We start from the raw sequence: 24,495 nt of genomic DNA, 5'->3' as shown, positions 1-24,495 counted from the left end.
TTTTATTCTCACATCAATTTAAAACAGAAGTGTAAAAACTACACACTAATTTGAATACTGGCATAAAGACATTTTCCTTTACCCTCCAATCTGAACCTACCATTTTTCAATGTTTGGGTGTCTTGTCAGTTTAGCCTATTCCACTCTTCAGATAAACGAATAAAACATTTTAAAAAAAAAATTCACACATATTCAATTTATCCCCTACTCAACATTTAGGATAAAACTCACACGTTTACATTTAGTGATGGTTAGTTAATTTAATTTTTTCATAATTAGTACGTGTAATAGTTAATGTTCAGTAATTTACAATATTACAACGCAAAATATACAAATTACATTCACTAATTCAGAAATATTCGCGAAGATTTTGTATTCACTCTGTCACCTATTCACATTCATTAAGAAATATTTAGATTCACACTCACATATATACATTCACACTAAAACATATTTTCATTCACAAATACATTAAAATATTCAGATCCGCTTAGCACACATTTATTTATTTTCACCTGTCACATATACTAAAATTAACCTCCCCGCCAAAAAAAATATTTACGGTTAGATTCAAAGAATTCACGTAAACAACCACTATTTTCTTTCATACATGCACAAAATATATATTTACGTTTACTCACTTACACATATTTACGCACTTTCATCCATAGACAGATTGTACATTCACACATTCAAACCTATTCACGTTTGCTTAAACACTCACATTTATTTAAATTCATCCAGTCACACATATTCAAATTACTCCCCCCCCCAAATATTTACGTTAACACTCAAAGAATTTACAGTCACACGCATATGTTTACATTCACGCACACACAGATATTTATAATCACATACACCAGCACATTTTTACGTTGACACACTCACAAATATTTATTCTCATACACTCACATTCACACACAGAAACAAAAATTTACATTTAATTGCACGTATTTACATTCTCTCAGAGACACATTTTCATTCACGCGCACATAATTACTACAATTTACGTTAACACTTTCAGAGCGCACTTTAATCGCTATTATTTACTTCTTGCACGCTGAAAAACATTCTCACACAAATGTTACATTCACAAACACTAACACTACATTCACACTCACATTTTTATCATTGCACTCGTACTGGTTTTACATTATTCAAACACATCCTTAAACCGCAAGCCCCACTCTGATCATAGCTACACTTTATAAAATTCATTTCTTCCCTATACAATCTAACCATATGATTAATTGCTAAGGCAACAACCTTTTACAAACTAAGTATGTTGATATTCAACTAGTGACATTACACTCGTAGATCTCTACAGAAAACGCAGAAAACAGCCTATATGTAACATGTGAACTCTTTAACATGTTTGATAATAAATTATACTTACCATTTTTCCTAGGTAGGCAGACCAAGACGATAGATACTATCAAACTATAAGTTATAACCCCACAGGCTACAGGAGAAAATCTCACAATTTAACATATGAGTTAAATTCCTTAATGCAGAAATTTTAACTGCTAACCTTGCGAGGAGAAAAACATCTTTCATAGAAATAAGACCAATTTTCTTTAAACTTATCTTAGCTGTAGATACATCCCCTATCCTATAAAGTAGTAGGCTGTTAGACTTTAGGATACAACTTAAGTATGTCGGCACGAATTAAAGCGTGTCATTTGTTACTATTTTTCGAGTGTGTCTTCTCCTACTAACGGTTTTGCACATAAAATTGTATGCCCAAGTCCTTTGGCTAGACAAGAGTTTGCATAATGGTGACATTTCTTGGAAAGTGGAAAAGGGTTGCCCACAAGGATCATACTGCGGACCAATGATTTTGGATAACTTTGCTGTCCATCTAGCTTCCAGAAGAAACTGAGTTTTTCCCATTTGCGGATGACTTGTTAACTGGATCAAAACCAGAATTCGAACTCAGCTGTTGAGAAAATAACATCTTAATTACTTATCTTATTATTGATCGTCGATAATTATTAATTAATTTATTAGGGACCGCGGTAGCCGAGTGGTTAGCATGAGAGACTCTCACGCCGCTGTCGTGGGTTCGATTCCCACCGTCGCCTCTGGCCCTTTTTTCACGATACCCCCCCCCCCCCAATTGGAACACATATAAGAATTCGTCGCCATGGCTAATATGCGTAGATCATAACGCCAAAAAAAAAATTAATTTTAAGTTTATAAATGTAATATGTTTAAGGAAAAATTTCTTAGATAGCTTTATTTTTTCGGACAGATGAATTTCCGTTCAAGTGTAAGTTTGGCAAGAAGAACAGGCTACGATTAAGAAATTTATGAGTAGATTTATTAATTCAAAAAGGAATATTTAATTATAGGAAAAATATTAATTTAAGAAATTAGAAATAGAATTAATAAATACTCCTGTTCGATTTTTATAAATCACCTTGGTCCGCCTAGTGTCGCTTTTTTCTCTATGTTGCCTTCGCCGCAGATCCAACCTCAAAAAAAAAGTAAACGTGTGTACTTTCGTGATTCCTGTTCTTACAAAGCCCAAACGCATTTTGTTTTATTTCATTATGAGAAAAATCAACCGAGCCCTTGCAACACTTTTCAAATCGCTCTCATTTCTGTTTCAAAACTGTTGCGAAAGGGGAATTTGGTTTTGTCACGACTCGTGAGATGATTTTAAACTTTGCACGGCTTTTTATTAGCCCTGGAAGAAAACGGCGAGTCGTATCTATCATTGATCATTTACACTAATGATAATTTACGAAATTGTTTTTACTGTAAACCATCATATTTGTGTAGATTATTTTTTCCTTTTGATTTTTCTTCCATGATTGTTTTTTGTTTCAGCTCCGGGTCCCTTTGAGAGTCAATTTCAAAGTCAAATCCCGCGACGTTGTCGTCGATTTACAGAAAAAGTCGATTAAAGTCGGCCTGAGAGGCCATCCGGACATCATAAACGGTGAATTCGAGCATGAGATTAAATTGGAAGAATCGACCTGGCTTTTAGAAGACGGAAACTCTCTGCTTATTAACATAGAAAAGGCAAGGATTTCACATTAGCTTCAAGGCATCGTTCTATATGTATATTTTTTTAACAGGTCAATCAAATGGAATGGTGGTCCAAATTGGTGATGACAGATCCTGAAATCTCCACTAAAAAGATTAACCCGGAACCGTCGAAGCTTTCCGACCTGGACGGAGAGACGAGGGGTCTCGTTGAAAAAATGATGTACGACCAGAGACAGAGGGAATTAGGCCTTCCAACCTCTGAAGAACAAAAGAAAAAGGAAATGTTCGCCAAGTAAGACTTTTGAACAATAAAATGTTATTAAAACCAAATAAATACCTGTTAGTGTTAATTTAATAATTAATTTTCAGGTTTATGGAACAGCATCCGGAAATGGATTTTTCCAAATGTAAATTTAGTTAAACGCATTTTCAGTTATAAAACCAGTGCTATTTCATTCCTTATGCATCTACATGAAAATCTTTCTCGGTCAAAACAATAAATAAATAAAATTTTCTATTGTTTATTCCCTTTAATAAACCTTCTACTTTTTTTTAAGCAGTAAACAATAATAACATTGTATTTTCTATCAATTGTTTTCTTGTGCCTAACGTTCCCAATTGTTTAATTGTAATCAGGCAACTGCTCTATCCCCTGGATTTGGATTCTAGTTTGCAAAGGTATAATACATTTTTGCTTTTTGGTCAACGGTAGCTCAAGAAAATATGCCATTGATCTGAAGAGGTATTTGGTCCGAAATAGACAAGGTGAGGACTATGAGTTGGTGAAATACATCTCATTTCAAGTGCAAATGCATGCCACAGAGAATTACATGAGGCTACACTGACAAAAAAACCAAAAAAGATCAGAAAGCCAAGGAAAACCGTTATCACGTAAAAAAGGTCAAACCAAATAGTCGGAAAATGCTTCCAAAACATGACAATATCTTGGGTGCTGGGGGTAATGAACAAGAAGACAAACTGGCTAGAGGAGGATCTGAAAGACAGTAAATAGGTGGAGAACATCGGAAAACCAGGATATGAAAAGCAGTCCACTGCAGATGGTCGCCCAGAACCTTACCTGCTGCTTTCAGATTTTTCAAACCACCAGAGAGTTTTCAAATTGACCTAGCATTCTTTTGTATAGGAGCAAAGTTAAACGATCCTTTGGAACTTTTCCTCGGCCAACCCTCAGTTTTGAACTGCATAGTTTCATCCGGGTGTAATCTAAAAAAGTAAAGCCCTCTCATTGCAATTAAAATTATTTTCTGGTTCAAAATAGAGGCAGTATTGAAGTTTTTTCTGTTTTGTACAACCTCGGTCGTTCAATCCACTAAATGGACTTAAGAGAAATCTTATGCTTTGTACTAAATTTGTCTAACCAACCTTTTCTCGTATAAGAGGACCAGACATGTATGTTTCCCAGTGTGGGTTGCAATGTCATTGGACAATGAGGTTCTTTAACGTGCGCACATGGCACATATGCCACAAGGTAAGAACGTCTCGTCTCCGCTCGCGGTAGATAGTGTGAACACCGTGAGGTTCGGTGTAGAAGCCACCACATCGACAGACTATGCATGTACAGACATAACGGCTAATCCCGCTTGCCTCTTCCGAAGAGTTGGGTTAACATTTTACTTTGACCATATGCCGCGTTTAAAGGGATACCCGAAAGAGCTGAAAATCGACGAACGCGCTCCCTCGATAGAGAAGACAGCCCTATCTCCCTGAGTGTAGGGCTTCGCCAGCGTCGAAACTGCTGGATCCGCTATGGCCGCGGTTTCGTTTAAAGTGGAATTTCTAACCACCCCTTAGAGGAACATGGCTTCGGTAATGGAAGCCCATAAGGGCACCACCAGAGGCTCTTCTCTAAGTACTCCCCAGGAGCCAAACCACTAAGCCACTACCACTCCATTCCCATACAGCTGGACTGGACTTGGAACCTTTCGCTGCCCCTTAGTTCAGATGATTATGCACCCTCCCTCGTTTATGCTGACAGGATCTGGTATCCTAACCCTCGTGTGCTTCCGATCCAGCACCCGCCCTCTGCGGTCAGTTCGGGAGTTGCTCCCTTAACGCATTTCGAGGGTCTGAGAAGGCGTAGTCTTTGCATCCTCGCATCCTATACGCTTCCTCGTCCTATCTTCCAAATGCGGAGGGTGCTTAAGAAGATCATGCGCCAGAAACACGAATACAGCTTGTAAGCGGGCCAGTGGTAATTCCAAGCCCGAACAGGCAAAACCATTCAAATACGTGCTGGTCTATGGCCGGACCAGACGTTTTAGGGAAAAATCTGTCGGGTTGGTCGTTTCCTTTTTTTGTAAAATTTGTCTAAAAGTTCTTTTTTATTCTTTAGAACTTCGCTTGCCTGGGTCTTGCCGACGGAAAACTTAGCAGCCAAGTCTCACACACTTAGTTTTTCATTTTCACTTATTTTAATTATATTAATTTTTTCTTTATGTCAAACGCAGAGAAAAAATATTTAAAATTATAAAAAAATACGTAAATTATAAAAAGTTGCATTATCCAAGTCTAGGAATATTGGAAAAACGTTGGAAGGCGAACAAAACACATAGGTGAAACGGAGCACAGTGATGGCAAGGGCGGAAAAATTTTGATTTTCTGAAAGTGTCGATTTAGAAAATCTGATTAATAATGATCACAGTATTAGCCACAAAATCTGGGTTCACCAAGGATTTGAGCTAAAACACAACTAAAATCCCCTAAATAGTGGTCCAAAGTCAAGAGTTATGAGTGAACTTGAGATAATTTGCCAGGAGTGTGTTAGGTCAACGCGAGGTGAGAAAAAATTTAATTTTTTTGTTTTTGCTTTTCTAGGATCCCTAACAAAGCAATACAGCGGTCAAAACCTGAAAAAACAATTGAGCACGTTACAGCACTACAATGTAAGAATTAGTAGTCCTACGAAACAAGCTCCACTTTCCTTAGCTCTATATAAAATATTATATTGGTATGTTGATTATTTTTTATCCATCTTTGTGTCTTCAAAGGTATTTCATCGGGGATTTAGGACAACCGATTCTCGTGTGCGCGGAAATCAATTGGAGAGAAGCCCAAGTTCTAACTGATGATCTTCTTAGGTGTTCATCCCGTGGCCTTGGGATCAATTTCAATCGGCTAAGCACTCCAAAAAACAAAAATCGATAGTTTCCAATTTTTGCCGATAAACAGGGTTTGGCCCTTGGGACGAAGTCGGAAAAGACCCAATTTTTCTAAAGTGGGCATTTTAATACTTTAATACACGTTTCTTTTAGTAAATTAATAGTAGAATCAATGAATGATAACTATTCACCGCTCAAATTTGGATTTAGCATATAAAAAACAGAAAACGTAAACCATGATGATTAGACAGATAATGATGTTTATTTACATTAAAAATTATTTTACAAAAAAATATTCAGTACATAAAACATCCTAGACAATAGCCCACAGGCTGTCTGTCGAGTTACCAAAAGAAAAAACAGACAATAATACGAATACTAAAATACTAATACAAATAGTCATAATTTACACAATACTTTATTAATAATTGAAATTATCGATTAGGAACGCTCTGTATTTTAGGGAGTACAAAACATAATTGTGAGACTGTGCTAGTTCTGCCCATTCAAAAATGAAATTACTTCATTTTTTCCTAAAAACAATTTGCCAAACCACCTAAGTCTGAATTCCTTTAATATAGGGCACACCGGCAAAAAATGGAAGCCATCCTCATACACACCTAAATTACACAAAGCACAACGGTACGCTTCCTCATTTCTGTGGACCGAGTAATTAAGAGACAGCAACTGACCTCTTGCTTTCATTATCACACTTATCATATTCAAATTATAATTTTTATTTAAATAATGGTGATTTTCTCCTAATTCCAGACTCAGTTCTTTGTATAAACCATGGAAGACAGACCGTTGTGCTCTTAATTTTAGTTTATTTTTAAAATCAGTTCTTAAAACATCTACCAAGCTTTCCACAAAGCATCTACCAAGCTTTCCACACTATTACTATTTTTATTTATGTCGGACTCAAGGGAGTTAAACCGTGTTGTAGACACAAATTGTCAAATTCTTTTGCCCAAAATATTTTCTTGTGTAGTATTTTCAAGGCCAAAATTCGAGGAAGTCTAGCAGAAGACAATGATAAAACTTTTTGGATGTATGTCAGATGCAGGCTTAAAGTGTTGAAAAACAATGGATCAATCCCTGTCTCTAAATATAAGACATAATCGGGTGTATCCTTTCTTAGGAAAAACAACCTTTTGAAAAAATATTTGTTCAATTTCTCCACATTGTCATACCATTTGTAGCCCCAAACCTGAGCACCGTATAACATTACCGCCTTGGAAACAGAGTTAAATACATTATATTTTGCTGAAATGGGAACATCACTATTCGACAAGAGAGACTTCCAAGAGAATTAATACCAAATTTGGCTACATTTAATTTTTCTTTAAGATGTCTTTCCATAACAAGCTGCGGTGTGAGATATATACCCAGATATTTATAATGGTTCACAATCTCAATATTTTGTCCAGCATAGTTCCAAATCTCTTTTCTCCCAAGCCTACCCCTCTGCGGAAGACCATTATTTTTGACTTGTTTAAGTTAACAAACAAATTCCATAACTGACAATACTCGTAAAGCTTATTTAAGCTTATTTCCATGATGATTATTTAAGACATTTTCGAGTTTTGGATTTTGCAGTTTGCTGTAGTCTAATCGATTGGAAAACGGTTTAATTGAATTCAGCGTATTAAAAAACATAAATACACAAAATTAGGTGAACCTAACTTAAATAGCCTGGATGTTACTGAATTTTTTCCGCTTTTTGCCGTTTTGTCCCCACTGTGCGTAGTTTCTCTGAACACGTTCATTTTCTGGAGGCTGCTGTCCGCTTATGATTATGGGTCGCCGTTTTAGAGTCGGAATATAATCTAAAATATTTGAGAGTCCGTTGTTGAGAGTGTCCACTTTATAGAAGATTTTAACGTAAAGAAACTAATGGAAATGCGGCGGGGAATCAGAATTTGTCCGTTCAAAGGAAGTGTCCTCGTGTTTATAGGTGTTGGTTAAGGGAAGTATCGCTGTATAACACTGTTATGCAAGTGGTGCGGAAAAACACCCACATATTTATTAGTATGCGGCCGTTGTCGGACCTTAAGTATAGTTGGTTTAAGGTCAAATAATGTCAATTACAAAGAAGAAATCTGCATGCCAGGAATGTGACAGATATTTAGACGTTATTCATATTCATAAACAACAAGACTCGTACAGAAGTCCTTAAGAATCCCCAATTGTATCCCGGGAAGGTTTGAAGTGTAGGATATAACGTTAATTAATGTCCCGTAAAATTTCAGTAAGAACAATAACTATCAACTGGCAGATATTACTGCTATAATAAAATTTTAATTGAGGAGATTTACGAATCAAAGGAAATAATACAATACACTAGAATATACAGTATGAATTTTATGGAAAAAAATTTGGCCAAGTTTTGAAATCCACTGATGGAAAAATTTAACGCACCAACCAATTTATTTAGTTTAAAATTAAATTATGCCCTTCCGTTCTGCTACGCCTAAAGATCGCTTACAGTTAATATTTTTCCTTCGTTGATTTCGTTCGAAATTATTTTTATTGAATCCATTATATTTCGTGGTCTGCTTGACTAAATAAGCTCTTTCAATTATTAGTCACCATAGCTCAAGTGGTTAGAGCAGCGGCGTATTGAGTCGAAGGTCGTGGGTTCGAATCCCGCTCGTGACACTTTTTCATTTCATCCAATACCTTACATAAAAAGATAAATTATTTTATTCTTAAGCCTTTTTCAATGGCTCCAGTCAGGCATTTGAGTGAGTATGGCAGTGTCAGGGTCATAGATCACTATTGGAGGAAAGGTACAGCCAGCGCGAAGTCGCCAAGGGACTTGGGCGTAATTCACCCTTAATAGATAAAGTTAAGGCGTTTCAGATTAACAGGGCTTGACATTAAAAAGGTACGACCTAGGTTTATGGAGGAGATAGACGATAGATTCATCCGTCATCAGGCTCTATGAAACCGCAGCATTTCGGCAAATTAAGTCTGGTAATAATGTCTGGTAAGACAAGTTCGAAATGTTTCGATTTCCTCCAGGACTATAAGAAGGCATCTAGAATATCGACGACCTTTTTTTACCACGTCTCGGACTTCAATTCGCCCGGGAACATATGAATTGGACATTGGAAGATTGGGGACAAATTCTCTTAGATGAGGTGAGAGTTGGCCTCAAATCTTCAGATGGGCGTAATGTCATATAGAGGAGCTCAGGATAAAGATAGTTCCGATGCTGTATGGTTCCTGGGTGGCATTCCATGGTAGGATTGATGTTCGGGGATGGCATTTCCTTGAATGGCCGCGCCGAATTGTTTGTTGTGCGAGGAACATCTCTGACTTCATGGAGGTACTTACAAGACAAACGAAGAATATGTAGTGCCATCCCACCCCCAACAACGGAGAAAGATTCTTGCTAGTGCATTAGCCAGGCCCCATAGAGCACGTATTGTGGATGACCTGAGGTTGTCTTTGTATGGCTAGCTCGAAGTCCAGGTTTGAACCCAATCGAATACATTTGGGACCAACTTAAGCGACGAGTCCGATGGCGAAACCCAGGTCCGAACACACTAGAAGAGTTGGAAACGGTCGTTGTTGACGAATGGGAAAGAATTCCTCAGGATTTCATAAGACATCATTTCTAATTGTGGTGCGTGTATTTTGCCCATGAGTGTAGAATGTGAGGATTATTACAAGTAAGGTATGTTTTATATACATAACTCCGGGACTATTCCAAATTTTCATCAGTGGCTGTGAATTCAGTTTTTCTTAGTGATATCAACTCTCTTATCTCTAACTCCTTATTTTATATTTGAACTGGGTTCAAGAACATTAAAGTATTGAGGGGAATTCCGTGGTTAATGTCTGGTGAAACAGTCTATCGGGGAAGGTGACGCGTCTTTTACTTATATTCCTTTGCAGGATGCCAAAACCAGTATTATATCTAACTTTAAAAAAATCAATCAATAAAGGCAAACACAAGTCACTAATGTGTTTACATTTTAATTCAGCTATTTAATGTAACTAGTTATTATGAAAAATAAACAAATACAAGCGTCGGGTTTTTGTCTTTTGAGTGTATATTCCAAAAAACCCAAATCCATCAAATGGACGGAAATGAACAAGGCGACAGTACCACACCTCGCTTTCACCGTTCTTACATCATTTAAGGTAATCTAATTATTATCCTAGTGCCAACAAAAATAGGTTTCATTTCTGTTTATCTTGTAATACGTACGCTAAAAACACACACATGCTATTAATACACCCGTCTAGTTGATTTTTTAAGCGCTTTTTGTTGCCATCGGAGCCTAAGTTCTCGGTAAACCTGCAAAAATTGCGAAGAAAAAATTTTCATCGAATGTTGAATATGTAAAAGAATAGACAAAACCAAACGTGAAAGTGGCTTGATTTTGATGTGTGGTATCTGTCATTATCTTCTTACAGTGAGAAGTCTCTTCAATTATCCCTCAGACCATCGATTTGCCTAATTTCGCTAAAACGACAACGATGACCGGAATTGCTTAATCGATACTCGACATCAGCGCAGGGTCCCTTACCGCCATAATCCGGCTTCTCGACATCCCCCACGGGTTTTAAAGGCGCTGCACACAGCTTGCAGACGTCGCTCAACACACCAAAACACTGGCCCTTTATGATATTTTTATGTACTAATGCTTTTTAGGACCGTTGGCTTCTGATCTTATGTGGATGTTTTGCCAGTGCAATCTGACAATTTTCTATGGCACAAGCATTAATAGTAAGTATTTCAGCTTGAAATATCGAAGTGTGCTTTAATAATAAGTTCGATTGCTTATATAATCATGAATATTTGTCAACAATAAAAACAACGAGCCAAATAGATAATAATTAATCGATCAAACCACTGAACTTTCCCCTTTGTCATAGTTTTGTTAAGCTTTGTCGAATGGTTCGCCAATTGCGATGTAAAATTATTCATCCTTGTAGTTGAAATAGTTTAAACTCTATTCGTAACTCAAACTACTAAAGTGTATATATACTAAAATTGCATCTGTTTATTCCGTACATGAGTGCGCACCTAGAAATAAAGTCAGCTCTGTCATCGCCAACCATTGCACATAAAGAACCAGAAAGAGAACGTGTGGACGGAATAAGTTACACCATTTTTTAAACAGTGTTTTAAAGTAGGATCATGATCACAAAGAGCCTGTAAACTGAATATTTTATGCGGCGCTGCCAGGTGGAATAGCATAAAAGAAATATATTCAATATCTAGTAAAAGCAATAAAATTAAGATTTAAAATAACGTCAATGTGACCTATCACAAAGGTTTATTTGTGGTGCAACCTGCTGTTTCTCTTTTGAAATTTTTTTTGTAACGAAACAAAATTTATAATTAATAACATTGCCGTATGACTAGTTTTTATTACATACAACATGATCAATTCTGATTCCTGCTGCCATGTAGAAATTTTAAGAGGGAAAATACATCGAGATTACACCTTTTTCTCTTTAAGAAATCGTTTATTAACGTAATTTACGATGCTGCTGCCGGAGACTTTAACGCAGCATAGCCTACTTTGGTATGTAGCAAGTTGCAGCAAATTGGCATAACACGTCTGCCATCTAGCTTTAAAGTAAGGAAGAGAAAACCCGAAATTATAAGTCAGAATGAAGTTTTTAAATGGAAACCAAAAGGAAACTAAAACCAATACTACTTAAAACCTAAACTGGATTTAAGTAACTTTCGAAGATTTTCGGATTTATAAGACTTTCAATGTCAAAAGTACGTTTATTTACAAAATTGTCAAATGAACTAGTAAAAATTCTGAATTGAGAAATTATTTTGTTAATTGAAAAAATGTAGGGATGAGAATTAGATGGGTGATATGGCTAGTCATATATCATAAAGAAGCTTATCCACGAAGCTTCCAACCTGCACGTTTCCAAAATTTAAATTAATAAAAAAAAATACTTTTTTGGGACTAAGTTTTAACGAAGAGAAAACGCGAGATTTTGACAAAAAAATTACGAGTTTCATAGGTGAAAGATATAATGATGCAGAAGCGATTGTTGACCATTACTGCGCTATCTAACGTTTTCTTATCCAACTTATTTTTCTATTCAGCACATATCTGTTCAAAAGCACTAAACGAGCCTAATAAAAAAATATAAAAACTACAACAAAATACAAGAACAACTATACTGCATTAAATTTACATAAAAACGGTTTATTATTTAAATAATCATCCCTAATTTTATTAAATTGACCTTCATATACAGCACATAATAGAAATGTTGGTAATATTTATAGCAATGATGAACAATGAATGATCGGCCCTCAACATAAAGATATTGATGATGACGGATCATATAAGGGTAACAGACTGAACAAATTAAAGTTGTTGCCTCGCTTTCGACATACATATTGTCATCCTCAGATCCTATTGAAGCAAATCCTGATAACATTAATTATTAATTATTAATAATGTAACTTTAGATGACCCTTGAATTATAATTGTGATGTTAATATCGGTGTGTGATGGGAATATTGGTCGATGGGTGTTGGCGTAAAGAAGTCGACTTTGGATCTTGGCTGTCGTTTCGATTTAATTTTAAATCTTTTTCAAGGCTGCCGCTTGATAACTAGCCTTTGTTTATGTTTTATTTATTACTACTAACCGGCATATGATCCATGTTATTTTTCCAATCCATTGGTTGCTACCACGAGGGAAACTCCGGCGTCAAGAACAAGTTTGTTTCCCAACTTGTACCTGATGTCAGAGTTCACCTCATGGTAGCAACCAATGGAGTGGAAAAATAACATGGATCATATGCCGGTTAGTAGTAATAATAAAACATAAACAAAGAGGACACCTAAGTATCAAGCGGCAGCCTTGAAAAAGATTTAAAATTAAATCGAAATGTCAGCCAAGATACGGTCCTCTTCTTTATACCAACACCCATCGACCGATATTTCCATCACGCCGATATTAATCACAATTATTAATAATGTTAATAAAATAGCGCTATCATATCACAAAAAATGTTAAAAATAATAAGAATTATCTTTTTTTTACATTAAAAGGTTATTTTTTTTATTCATATTTTTTGTAAGTTATTTAGCATATTTAAAAAAAAACAAAAAACATTTTATTTATTAGAACTGGTCAAATAGACTATCAGTTAATTTTACAATGACTAATTTTGAAATAAATAAATACACTTTAGTCCACTCATTTACGCCACAGTTTATCAAATTGCGTTCACCTTGTAACTTTTTTCAGAACACTAATGTCCCCTTACGATGTGCTGACTATAGTAGGCAGCTGACCTCAGGTGGCTTTGAAGACATAGATAGCGCTTATAAGCATACCGCGAGACCTCAGTGTTGATGTGTGGGATGTTTAGATCTTTATGTATGTCGCTATTGCAATCATACCAAGGAAAATCTACCCTACTTCATAGACCTTTATTTTGGAACTATCATATTGCTTCTTTTGACACACCCCTAAAATAGTATATCATACATCCAGTTATTAGAATGTGGCCTAACCTTAGACTATGGCATATATGTAAATTTAACCAATTGTGTTTATCTAGATAACGCACACCAATCTGTCAGACAGAAAATTATATGTCCAGGAATTGGTCAAACATCATTAGAGTGAGTGTTCCCCAGAGTTCTTTTGTGGTTTCTACTCCTCTTAACATCTGTATAAATGACATTAACGAGTCTTTGGACTATTTGTTGATGACTGTATTTGTACCTTTTACCCTGTATAAATATGTTTTAAATTCTTCTACAAGAGGAGAATTAGCAAATAGCAACAAAACTGATGCTATTTTGTGTTCTAGGCATAGACCCATACATACTAGATATTATGTGAGGGCTGATAATGAAATCATCCTATTGTCAAATAGGGAGGGCATTCACTGGGGCAATAGACTAAATTTTGACTTCCATGTCGAGAAAAAATACTCAGCATTCAACCTTTTCCCAGGGATGGTAGGATGATTGAAAAAGATCAACCTACATGTTTAGTACATTTCATGTGTTATATCACAACAAGAAAACAACAAATTATAAAGAGTAGACATCTCATTTTGATCACCAGGTACAAGGTGTTAAATCATAACTTGAACCATGGTTAATATAAATGGTATTTCTTAATTTTAACTAATTTTCCTAGATTTGCACCAAGAGAATATTGTCCTCCTCCCTAAGAAGAATTAAATATTCAAAATTAGATAACAAAGAATGTAAAAACCATGAAAGGCAAGACAGACTAAATAAAGCAGTCAAAATTGTCAGAGCAGGATGTTGGACATGACCAAACTTACCTGTGATTCATTTCGGCATTTAACCTTCTTCAGGTGTCGCATAAGTCGCTAAGGATGAAAGAAACGTGACGGACAAATTGGAGAAAATAAGCAATCGGAGATCAGGCTACATACTATTTGTAATAACGCAATTAACAGGTATATTTATTTAATTTACATCACAATTTTTTTAAACTTATTTACATATATATCTTTTCACCAAAAAAACATTGCACATACTTTTATTCACTTTTTACAGTACACAAACAACAATTAATATTCAAATCATCAGCCATTTTTTTATATCGTTAATATAAAGTAAATATCAATCAAATTGAAAGTTACATTCTAACTGTTGATACAGGTAAAAATAAGATTTAACATGTATTCAGAGTATAGTAATATTGTTATTATAATAACAACATAAAACTGATAAATTTTATAAATAATATACATATGTGGGTATAAAAATAATATTAAATAATAATTAAATATCTCAATTATACGGTTAAGAACTTAGTATGAACACATGTTAAACCACCATTTTAAAATAAATTGCTATGTAACATTGTTCAATAATAAAAACACAAGAATGTGTTCTAAAGACACAATTAAAAGATAGTTGATTTCTTTTGAATTTCTTTAAACTTTGCTTCCAGTCTTTTAGAGTAATTTTCGAGTTTGTAGGCGGCCTGTTCCAACTTCAAGACGGTGTCTTCGATTTGGTCGATATGATTGAGCAATGGCCTTAATGATTCGTCTGAAAATGGTCAAAACACATTTTTCAGTTAATGGTTGTCAAGCATAAGTACGATAAAACTGGACTTACATTTTTCATTCAATTCTATCATATTTTTTGATAACATCTCAACAGTGTGTTTCATATTAGTATATTTAACCGCTGTAGCATTGTTCATAGCTTCTAGTAATCTGTAATCTTCCTGAAATATTTTTTAAAATTTATTTTATTTATTACCAACTGTACAAAATAAACAGAAATTCACCAAGAAAATAAGATAACTATATACAAATCTGACAGATCTGTCAGACCCGGACGATATAGAATTATAAGAGTGGGACATTTAGGAAAGAGTTTGGGTTCAGAACATCTTCTTCTGCAATATCCTCAGCTCTAGATATTGCTCTAGCTGCTCAGCTCTAGAAAGCTCAGCCAATTTTCTGGGTGTTATAGAAGTATTCGACCAAATATGGTACCCCACCTTCCTTTACAAGTTTAAATGTATCCTCCCTCACACCTACTATCTCATCCTAAAGTTCTTTCTCTTGGCTTGATGGTTTAAAATGAAAATCGGCACCAATTTTTCACCCAATTAAAGCTGGTGTTTAACAAGGAAGTACCCTAGGTCCTCTCTACACTGCTGACATACTTGCACATCCAAACATACAAATTTAAACCTGTGAGGATGGAACCACTATCCCTTCACTCTCCTACCTATCCTAGCAGAAATCCAACAACATCTGAACCTTATTATGGTGATGGATCAGGTTGAACAAGCAAAAAGCCAAAAACTAATGTATACACTCAAATGTCAGACCTGCCTCACCAATTCTCATAATCAACAAGGCAATACTGGATGTGTTATTGCTAACGTTCAACCAATAATGCTGACATTAAGGGAAAAAACCCGACTATACATGTATGAACGGGATTTTTTACCTGAATCTACTTTTGTAATCGATCGCCCTATTGACGTTGCACTGTGGCATCATCCCATTCTCCAGACATCCATTAAAAAAGGCACTTTTTATAAATTACACGAATCTGTATATTTACGGATGGTAGTAAAAAAAATGGAGCAGTTGATAGCACATTCATAGTATACAAGGAAGAAAACAGAATAACTGAACGCAAATATAGGTCAAAAATCTGTTGGTCAAACAACCAATCCAAACAGTTGGCCTTATTTAAGGCCATGGAATGGGTTGAAGATTCTCAAATATCTCAGAAGAAGATCTCAGATATCCAAGAAGTGTGGGGTGTAACGATCTTCACCGATAGCTGAATAAGTTTGGATTCAAAAACCAACAACCAATGATTGCCACAATTAGAGAGAAGTTATAAAATCTGGAATCGAAGTGGGAACTAGAAATGTTCTTTAGTTGGGTTCGAGCAAATGCGGCAGGAAGGGAATGAGGCTGCTGACACTCTCATTAAGCAGGGAGCACATTGGAGGAGCCCACGGTAGTCAAGTGGTTAAGGCATCAGACTCAGCTAGTAAATCCCGTGGTCGTGGGTTCGATTCCCATCATCGCTTCTGGACTTTTTTCTGACACCTAAGAGGACCGGTGGCTGCAATAGAAAGAAATTGACATGGCACTCATCAGTGACCCTAAATTTGGTCCAAACCCCCTTCAAAAATGAAAAATGAGTTTCTTCGATGTAAGAACACTGGCACACCAGGGGCTCAATTTACACGCATGTTGTGAGCTCCCAAAAAATGGAGCTGGCTTCCTGGGAATAAAGTACAATAAGCTGTACAGCTGCAGTGCTCAGGGAGACCTCCTCCAATTCCTAGTATCCATTGTAAAAAAAATCTTACATTCGGGCAAGGCTTGCCAAAGAGAGCAGCTCACCTGAACATGGGAGGCCATCTGGGTTGGAACAACTAAAGGGAACCACACAAAGAAGTTCTTCCCAAGCATCAACATCCAATGAGCCAGCCCTCTAGCAAGGATAAACTTTTATACAACCCAAGCCCTTAGTGGACACAGAAAGAATAGGGTTTATTTACACCACTTTGGCATCGAGACCGATCCCAAATCCCAATGTAAATATGTTATTTATTTTCTTAAAAGTAATGACCTCCAGTTGTAAATATTGTAAATATTTTACAATTAATTAAGGTTTTTAGTTGAGATAAAAAACCCACGGAGAGCTTTAGTAAAGGTATATATATAATGAAGTATACTTCATTTTAAACTTATTACATTCACTAGTTTCGTGGTCCGCTTGACCAATTAATATCTTACAATTAATTAAGGTTTTCAGTTGAGATAAAAAAAGTCAATGGCACGAGAGGGATTCAAACCCACGATCTTCGGCTTGATACGCCACTGTCTACCACTTGAGCTATCGTGACCTCGATCCACTCGGACACCAACTTCCCATTTCAACCACACCTTTTCTCCGTGGCCATTTCATTGTCACCGAGAAAAAAAACTGATTACACGACATTTGAAAAATGGCAAAAAGGAGGGAAAATTCAAAAGGTGTGGAAGAACGAAGCAAAAATAAGGGAATAAAAACGTGATTAATATAATTGTATAAATAGGAACAATTAATTAAGGTTTTTAGGTGTGGTTGAGATGGGAAGTTGGTGTCCGAGTGCATTGAGGTCACGGTAGCTCAAGTGGTAGAGCAGCGGCATATCAAGCCGAAGATTGTGGGTTCGAATCCCGCTCGTGCCATTGACTTTTTTATTTCAACTGAAAACCTTAATTAATTGTAAGATATTAATTGGTCAAGCGGACCACGAAACTAGTGATTGTAAATATTCCTTATGTACTTAGTATTTAGTTGTTTTTGGGTTTAATTTAAAATAAGGTCAGTTTCTTTTGTGGTTGTTTACTTTCTAAATGCTAAACATACAATTATAATTGGAATTGTAAATATACTATATAAGTGGTTTGAGATATATACGTAATATTACCCCTGGTGTTAGGGTGTACTGTCACTAGGGAAAAATAACCTCCATCCAACCAAGTCCTCTGCTACCTTTACTTTACTTAGATAACAGACATGGAACCCACTTACATGATTAAAAAGATAAGAACGTAACAAAAGATATGAACTCTCAGACTAACATCAACATTACGCATAAATGATTTTCCGCTTACAAAACACTCGTCAGCCTGATATGATCAGATGTGCCACACGGTCGGTCGAACTCCTCCAACATCCAACGAATCCAATCCTTTCAATCCAACGTGCTCTGCCGAATACTCAACACTATCTCCTATGTAGTCAATTAAATGATCCATGGAGATATTAAAATACCATTTGTGAAGGGGTTGTTCTGAACCCAAACTCTTTCCTCAATGTCCCATTCTTATAATCCTATAACAGTCTGACATCTGTCACGATTTGTATATAGTTATCTTCTTTTCTTCATAGTTATAAATAAATTACATGTTACAGAAGAAAAAACAACCAAATGTTTGAATAATTTTTTGGCTTGCTATATTCATGAAAGGTAAATAATGCAGCTTGCCTGAGTTAATGTGAGCTCCCCTGTTAGATAGTCTGAAGTCTTCTGGAACATAGATGTGGCAAGTTTGCTCAAATTCGGGTCATGAGGGTCCAAAGCTTCGAAACTGCTCGTGCTCGTCGACAACGTAGGTCCTGCAAAAATGTACAATTTTACAAAACATGTTTAAAAAGTATTATTATTTTCCTCCTTTTCACCTTTTTTCGGTGAATCTGTGACTCCGTCATCAGAACAGTAGTTTTCCCCAGATTGGGCAGCCATAGTTATGAAGTAAATCGTGAATCAAAAGACACTAGCAGGATGACATTCTAGCGATAAACACTATCGAGTGGCAGTCTAGCACGGAGTAGGTTTCGCGGCGACAGGTTATCTTGCCGTTTATGCTTGTATTGTAAGAGGATATGCGCGACGATCGCCGTTCTGGAGTTGCGCGCATTCCCACCCTCGCCGCTCAGTGGGACAGCACTAAATTCAAAAATAGCAGAGAGGGGTCTCCTTCTATCTAAAATCGGATCCGCCAAGTAAGAAAACAACCTCCGAACCATTCACAACTCGGACGTACTCCTGGAACGATTTGCCGTCTTTTTTTCCCCATCCCAGTTTTCACGTCCGGAGAGGAAGTGCGAATTGTGGTAGACCATGGCTCAACTGGTTAACGTGAGGCTATCTAGGGGTGACGCATCCCCCTGGGGTTTCCGCCTTCAGGGTGGAAAAGATTTCGGACAGCCCCTTCTTGTCCAAAAGGTAGGATGGATTTTACATGAAGAAGCTTGGGGTTCAGCCTCCGGTGTCTTAAGATGTCGAAGAACGAGTTTTTTCCCACTAGGGGGCCGATCCTCATCCTTCTTCGCTCCTTATCAAAAAACTTTTTTTTTAGATTTTCAACATAGAAAGACTTTTAAATATTGCATGCGTTAATAGGATCAGCATAAAAGTCCGTACAGTCTCGCCGGTTCTCTGTTTTACCTTGGCATTGATTCGGTACGCAACATCTCTGCCAAGCGGACCCAAAACAGCGATAAAGAAAGTATAAATAAAATTGACCTTAGCAAAGCGATGCGGGGTTTTCGACCAACTCGGAAAAAAAATTATAATTAACAACAAAGGATCTGGCGTGATTAACAATAAAGTTTGTAACAATAGTTACCCAATTATGAGGAAGTAAGAAAATTAGAAACTATAATGATGTAGTGATTAGTAGTGAACAACTGGTCGATCCTATCAATAATTTATAATTAAATTTAGAAACGGTTCAATTAAAAAATACACTTTTTTAAGTACTCAAAGGATTTTACGCAATTTTCGTTCTGTAAAATTTATTTTGAGGACATCCTTAGCTCAAATATTTAATTTTACGATTTTATGGTTCATTGGTTCAACTGCTTTACAATGTTCTCGATTACCTTTTAGAACAGTTGAACTAACGAACCGTAAAAATCGTAAAATAAAGTATTCGAGCAATAGGGATGTCTTAGAAATGAATTTATAGATCCTATTGATTTTATTGTTTTATGGTACCCTGGTATAAAATGTAATGCGAATTTTATGTGGTTAGGAATGATATTCTAGTTTTTTGTTTTTTTTCAGTTGAAGAGAATTCTTGACAGATGTTCTGAGCTGATTGTTTTATAATGGTTTTTAATAAAACGCCTCAGCTCTTGGTACCCGTTCACTTTAAATAGAACTGTTGGCATTAAACACGAAATCTAACCGTACAAAAATAAACATTTTAATTTTTACACAACCCTCCAAGCCCACACGAATTCTAATTTTTGAATCGCGTGCGGGAAAAAAAGTTCATTGTCTCTTTTAAGGTTCTTTTCCTGGATTTCTTATCTCCAGCTCTCGTTTCATCCAATCGGCTTAATGCGCCTATTTCTTAGAAAAATGGCCGAACCAATCTAGATAAAATGAAGGGAGATTGGATTGGCCGGTTTGCAGACTTGTCCCACCGAGGGAAAAATACAAAGGATCGGAAAGCCTCGGTTTATCTTTCAACAAGCATAAATAAGAGATAAGCTAAATAAATTCGGTGAAAAATTCGTAATTCTTTCCTTGTTTTTACTGTCTTGCTGAACATGTTTACTCAGTGGGAAAATATCGGCAGGAGAAAACTGTCGAGATAACAGAAGAAACTGTCCGTGTTGCTTCTCTGCGCGCTATCAGGGTCATTTACATTTGGCAGTATCTGCATAATGCGTCTACGAGCAAACACGAAACAATGAGATAAGCGAGAATATTATCTAATACTAAATATTTCAAAAATAACAATAAAACTGAAAATTACTATTAAAAAACAGATAATCCATTGACAAAATTACCATTTTTAGAATCTGACAATAAAGAAGAATGCTCATTAAATCTTCATTCTCTGGACATCGGCCTTTAGCACCACTACCGGTTGTTACCAAAAGAATCCATGATATTTGCTTAATCGGCTTTTTGTTTATTCTCGTTTGATAACTGACAGTTACGCTAGGCATCAGTAATTGGATCGTTAAACAGTCTGACCTTCAGACATGGAACATCTTATATGATTTGACTAAGGAAAAATCTCACATTGTAAAATCATTAATTACTATGAATCATTTAAATCTGCAAGACTTCTTTCTTCCTCCAGACAGTGTTGGGCTTTCACAACTGATGATCGGTGATTGTAAGGAGCCTTCTAGTTATTTTTTACCCTTGGATCCACCACATCAGATATGATTGAACAGTTTGTCTTTTATTAGGCATCACTGGGAGTTGAAAATTGATCGTTACAGATCATTTTTGCTTACCGCTGGTACCGGGTTGATCTATCATGATGACACCAACGACCAATTTCAGGTTCATCACCCCATAGATAACCTGGTAAATACTCACCATCTCTGTGATTACAAATCATCTTTTATTTTAACAATAATTAGTTTTCATGCAGAACGTTTTGCAGAAGTCCTATTAGATGAGGTTTGATGTCTAAAGTTGATCTTGATGAAACCATCTCAATTAGTTTTCTCCTTATGGCTTCCGTTTTGCTTATGAACGTTTGACATCTTCCTGTGGCACTTTGAATCAGTTTTATACAGTATGAACTCAAGGCATGAAAGATAATCAAAAATTTAAGCAAGGAAAAACATCAAATTTGCTGTAAAATCCTGAATTTACGATGTATCATTTAATTCTGCATGATTTTTTGTTTCCCACAGACAGTGCTGGTCTTTCCATTGGTGATCAAATTAATTACAGCTTTCTATTTTCTTTACTGCTAACTTTTACACTTGAATCCACCATATCAAATATGGTTGCACAGTTTTTTTTTATCAGGCATTACTGGAGATGAAAATTGGTCGCCACCGATCATTTTGGTCTGCCTATCCATATGTCATCATGACAGACAAGCCTGTAACGTCTATATTTCTGATTCATCATCCACAGACAGCCTGGAGAAATCTCTCAATCTAGGGATAACAAAGCGTCTTTTGTTTTTATGAAAAATGCTTTCCATGCAGAACGTTTATTAGGTGAGGTTTGACGATCTAGAGATGCTTCTAGAGCCGAAAAATCAACTCGATCAGTTTTTTGCATATTCCTTCCTAATTGACGCTGACATCCTCTTCGTCAAGATCTGTGGCTCTCTTTAACTAACTTTGTACAGTATGACCTTTAGATATTACGGCTTTTTAAAACCTTTGGCAGTATAGTTCCTCTGGATATTTTTTCTTAGTATTGGACTTTTTGAATCCTCACATCAAAGCCAAAAGTTTGAACAACATCACACCATAAAGAGTTCGTAATTTCGGTCGGCGGTTATTTCTCCAAAGTGCCATCTCTAAAAGCTGATGGTTAATGTCTGTCCATTTAGCCCAGGCTGATTGATGACTGGAGTTGTTAATTGAACCATCAGTCCTTTTTTTAACACGTTTCAATTAACTTCTGTTAATCTTTTCTTGATGGTTGGCTGAGGTTGCGAACTGATTGAAGCAGTTGGAATTTAAACGGTCCGCATGCCCTCCCTTTTAGCCCGGTAATTATCAGAAGAATATTGATTTTCTAATCCATTTGGTCTTTAAATACTGTGTTTTTTATTTGTTTAGCTTAAAAAAAAAGTAGAGAGTGATGTTTTCCAGTGAATTTCGAGTTTCGTGTGCATGCACGTCTTTCTGGGATTGCAATAGTATCTGGAATCAAAGTAAATCAAAAATTAAAGTGCAAATAGTACCACAAAGAGCTCGATTTGCGTTCCAGAGCAAGACGTCGTTAACGGTTGCTAGTTAATATTGATGAACACCTAGGGAAGAATAATTGGACGAGGAACAATAGTTCTCGTGCTTTCCCTGTTTATAACCACTTTCGCCCATCAGACGGATTTCGTGTTTTTAACCCGATTTATTTCTCACGTTGGCGAACGCGAGAAGAAAATATTCTAGTTGCATTAAATACAAAACGAGTAACAAACATCTTAAACAAATATGTTTACTTTATTTATCATTTATTTATATTTATTAGCGCAACGATTCTTTATCTGTCTTGTTTTTTATAGCAAGCGGCTGCGGAATCTCTTTAGATAACAACAAAGAACTAATGGACTTGATTCGTTGGTTTTAATTTAACAGACTTATTTATTTAAAGCGTAAATATATGTACTCCAAGTATTGAGCTAATATTGATTTTTTTTCTAGGGCCAAAAACATGCCCTGTATCATCCGAGATCATATTTAGATTACTAGGCAAAAGCTGCGCGATTTCAGGCCTAGTTGTAATGAATAAGCACTTCATGGCACAACCTTTGGGACATGAATAGATGAATGCAGTTCGACGGAATGGACAATTTGAAAAACATCTCTCAGGAAAAAAAAGTTAAATTTAAGTCTGCCAAGTACGAAATACACGCTGAAAATTGTTAATCCGGAATAAGCAGAAAAAAAGAACAGATTAATGACCAGTTTTGTTTTCTCCCTTTTTATTGAATAATCGATCATTAAGTAAAGTTAAGACTAAAAAATATTTTAATTAATATACAAATAATCAATCAAGATAATTGGAAGCAGATTAAGCAGAAATCATAGTTATCTCGTAAATAATCGTGATGAGCTCAATAAAAATTCCGATAATTGTCGAACCCTGTTCTGAAATTGTATATCAAACCTTTTTAAATTAGCATATATGTTAGGGAATTCTACGAGTCGTACGTAGTTTATACTGAAATTCCAGGCGTAGGTTTCAAAATTCCGATTATTTTTCCAGCCAGGAACGAGCTTTAATTTAAAAAATGTAGTCATTCCGTGTGATTTCTTTTTTCTCGGCGATATCAAAAGGCAGGTCTCGTTTTGAAATGGCCAGCAGTAATTGTCTGATTGAGGTTGAGCGTATCTTCGTTTTGCTCGTTAATTCGAAGCACGTAACCACTTAAAGTAACGTAAGCGCATGCTTAAAAATGCAACGCGGGAAAACTTTAAACTTTTCCACCTAGAACCGATCTTGTTAATCCAACGCTTGTAAACCTTTTAAACAAAAATTCTCCAATCGGTTTAAAAATCGTTTTAATTGGCTGGAAACCAACTTGAGCTTTTTTCCAGGAATGTTGTCTTGCAATGTAGGCATTCGGACGTTGCGGGTTGATATCTCGTCCGATCAGTAAAACGAACGCTCAGCAAAGTTTAACCTCAAGCTTATCTTTATTTCGTAGCAAGTAGGTTAAGTCCGGCGGTACCCGGTCTTCGAATATATGTATTATTCCATTAGAATGTCGACCAGTGACAAGAAGCGATTAAACCGTTGTTTCAAACAATGGTAGACTTAAAAATAGCCACGTGAAGGAGGATTTGATATTTTTAAACCGAATCGGCACAACATGGCCGTCCCTAAGTCAAAACCCACCG

At 36.1% G+C, this 24,495-nt stretch overlaps 3 protein-coding genes across 11 annotated transcripts in view; 2 read left to right on the top strand and 1 right to left on the bottom strand.

Annotated features, from left to right (window-relative positions):
- LOC106661157 (nuclear migration protein nudC) overlaps positions 1-3,512 on the top strand; it is a 212,521-nt gene extending 209,009 nt beyond the window's left edge. The window contains exons 5-7 of the mRNA XM_014384388.2: positions 2,836-3,030; positions 3,087-3,289; positions 3,367-3,512. Coding sequence (XP_014239874.1) covers positions 2,836-3,030; positions 3,087-3,289; positions 3,367-3,418 — 450 coding nt within the window. The 3' untranslated portion in view covers positions 3,419-3,512. The remainder of the gene's footprint in view (positions 1-2,835; positions 3,031-3,086; positions 3,290-3,366) is intronic.
- An 11,143-nt stretch (positions 3,513-14,655) lies between these two features.
- On the bottom strand, positions 14,656-18,989 carry LOC106661096 (biogenesis of lysosome-related organelles complex 1 subunit 2). Its single transcript, XM_014384266.2, has 4 exons — positions 18,832-18,989; positions 18,638-18,768; positions 15,235-15,346; positions 14,656-15,165 (listed from the first exon to the last, which is right to left on the bottom strand). The coding sequence occupies exons 1-4, from the start codon at positions 18,893-18,895 to the stop codon at positions 15,017-15,019; spliced, it is 456 nt and encodes a 151-aa protein (XP_014239752.1). The 5' UTR covers positions 18,896-18,989; the 3' UTR covers positions 14,656-15,016.
- Positions 18,990-19,059: 70 nt separating this feature from the next.
- LOC106661095 (PDZ and LIM domain protein Zasp) overlaps positions 19,060-24,495 on the top strand; it is a 65,638-nt gene continuing 60,202 nt past the window's right edge. The window contains exon 1 of one of the 9 annotated variants that reach the window (XM_014384263.2): positions 19,060-19,378. In XM_014384263.2, the coding sequence (XP_014239749.1) occupies positions 19,274-19,378 (105 nt within the window). In that variant the 5' untranslated portion in view covers positions 19,060-19,273. The remainder of the gene's footprint in view (positions 19,379-24,495) is intronic. The other 8 variants (XM_014384264.2, XM_014384256.2, XM_014384259.2 and 5 more) reach the window with 8 other exon arrangements.

The sequence above is a fragment of the Cimex lectularius genome, unplaced genomic scaffold, assembly GCF_000648675.2.
Source record: "Cimex lectularius strain Harlan isolate CLEC.00 unplaced genomic scaffold, Clec_2.1 scaffold194, whole genome shotgun sequence".
NCBI classification, from domain to species: Eukaryota; Metazoa; Arthropoda; class Insecta; order Hemiptera; family Cimicidae; genus Cimex; species Cimex lectularius.
The sequence above is the reverse complement of the archived record's forward strand: the minus strand, read 5'-3'. Positions and strand labels throughout refer to the sequence as shown.

What these genes read in the sequence shown, in the direction of transcription:
- LOC106661096 (XM_014384266.2), bottom strand. Translation starts at nt 18,895, where the DNA reads ATGGCTGCCCAATCTGGGGAAAACTACTGTTCTGATGACGGAGTCACA. An exon ending in CACAGATTCACCGAAAAAAG is followed by an intron (nt 18,769 to 18,831) that starts GTGAAAAGGAGG and finishes ACATTTTTGCAG; the next exon opens with GACCTACGTTGTCGACGAGC. An exon ending in GATAGAATTGAATGAAAAAT is followed by an intron (nt 15,166 to 15,234) that starts GTAAGTCCAGTT and finishes GACCATTTTCAG; the next exon opens with ACGAATCATTAAGGCCATTG.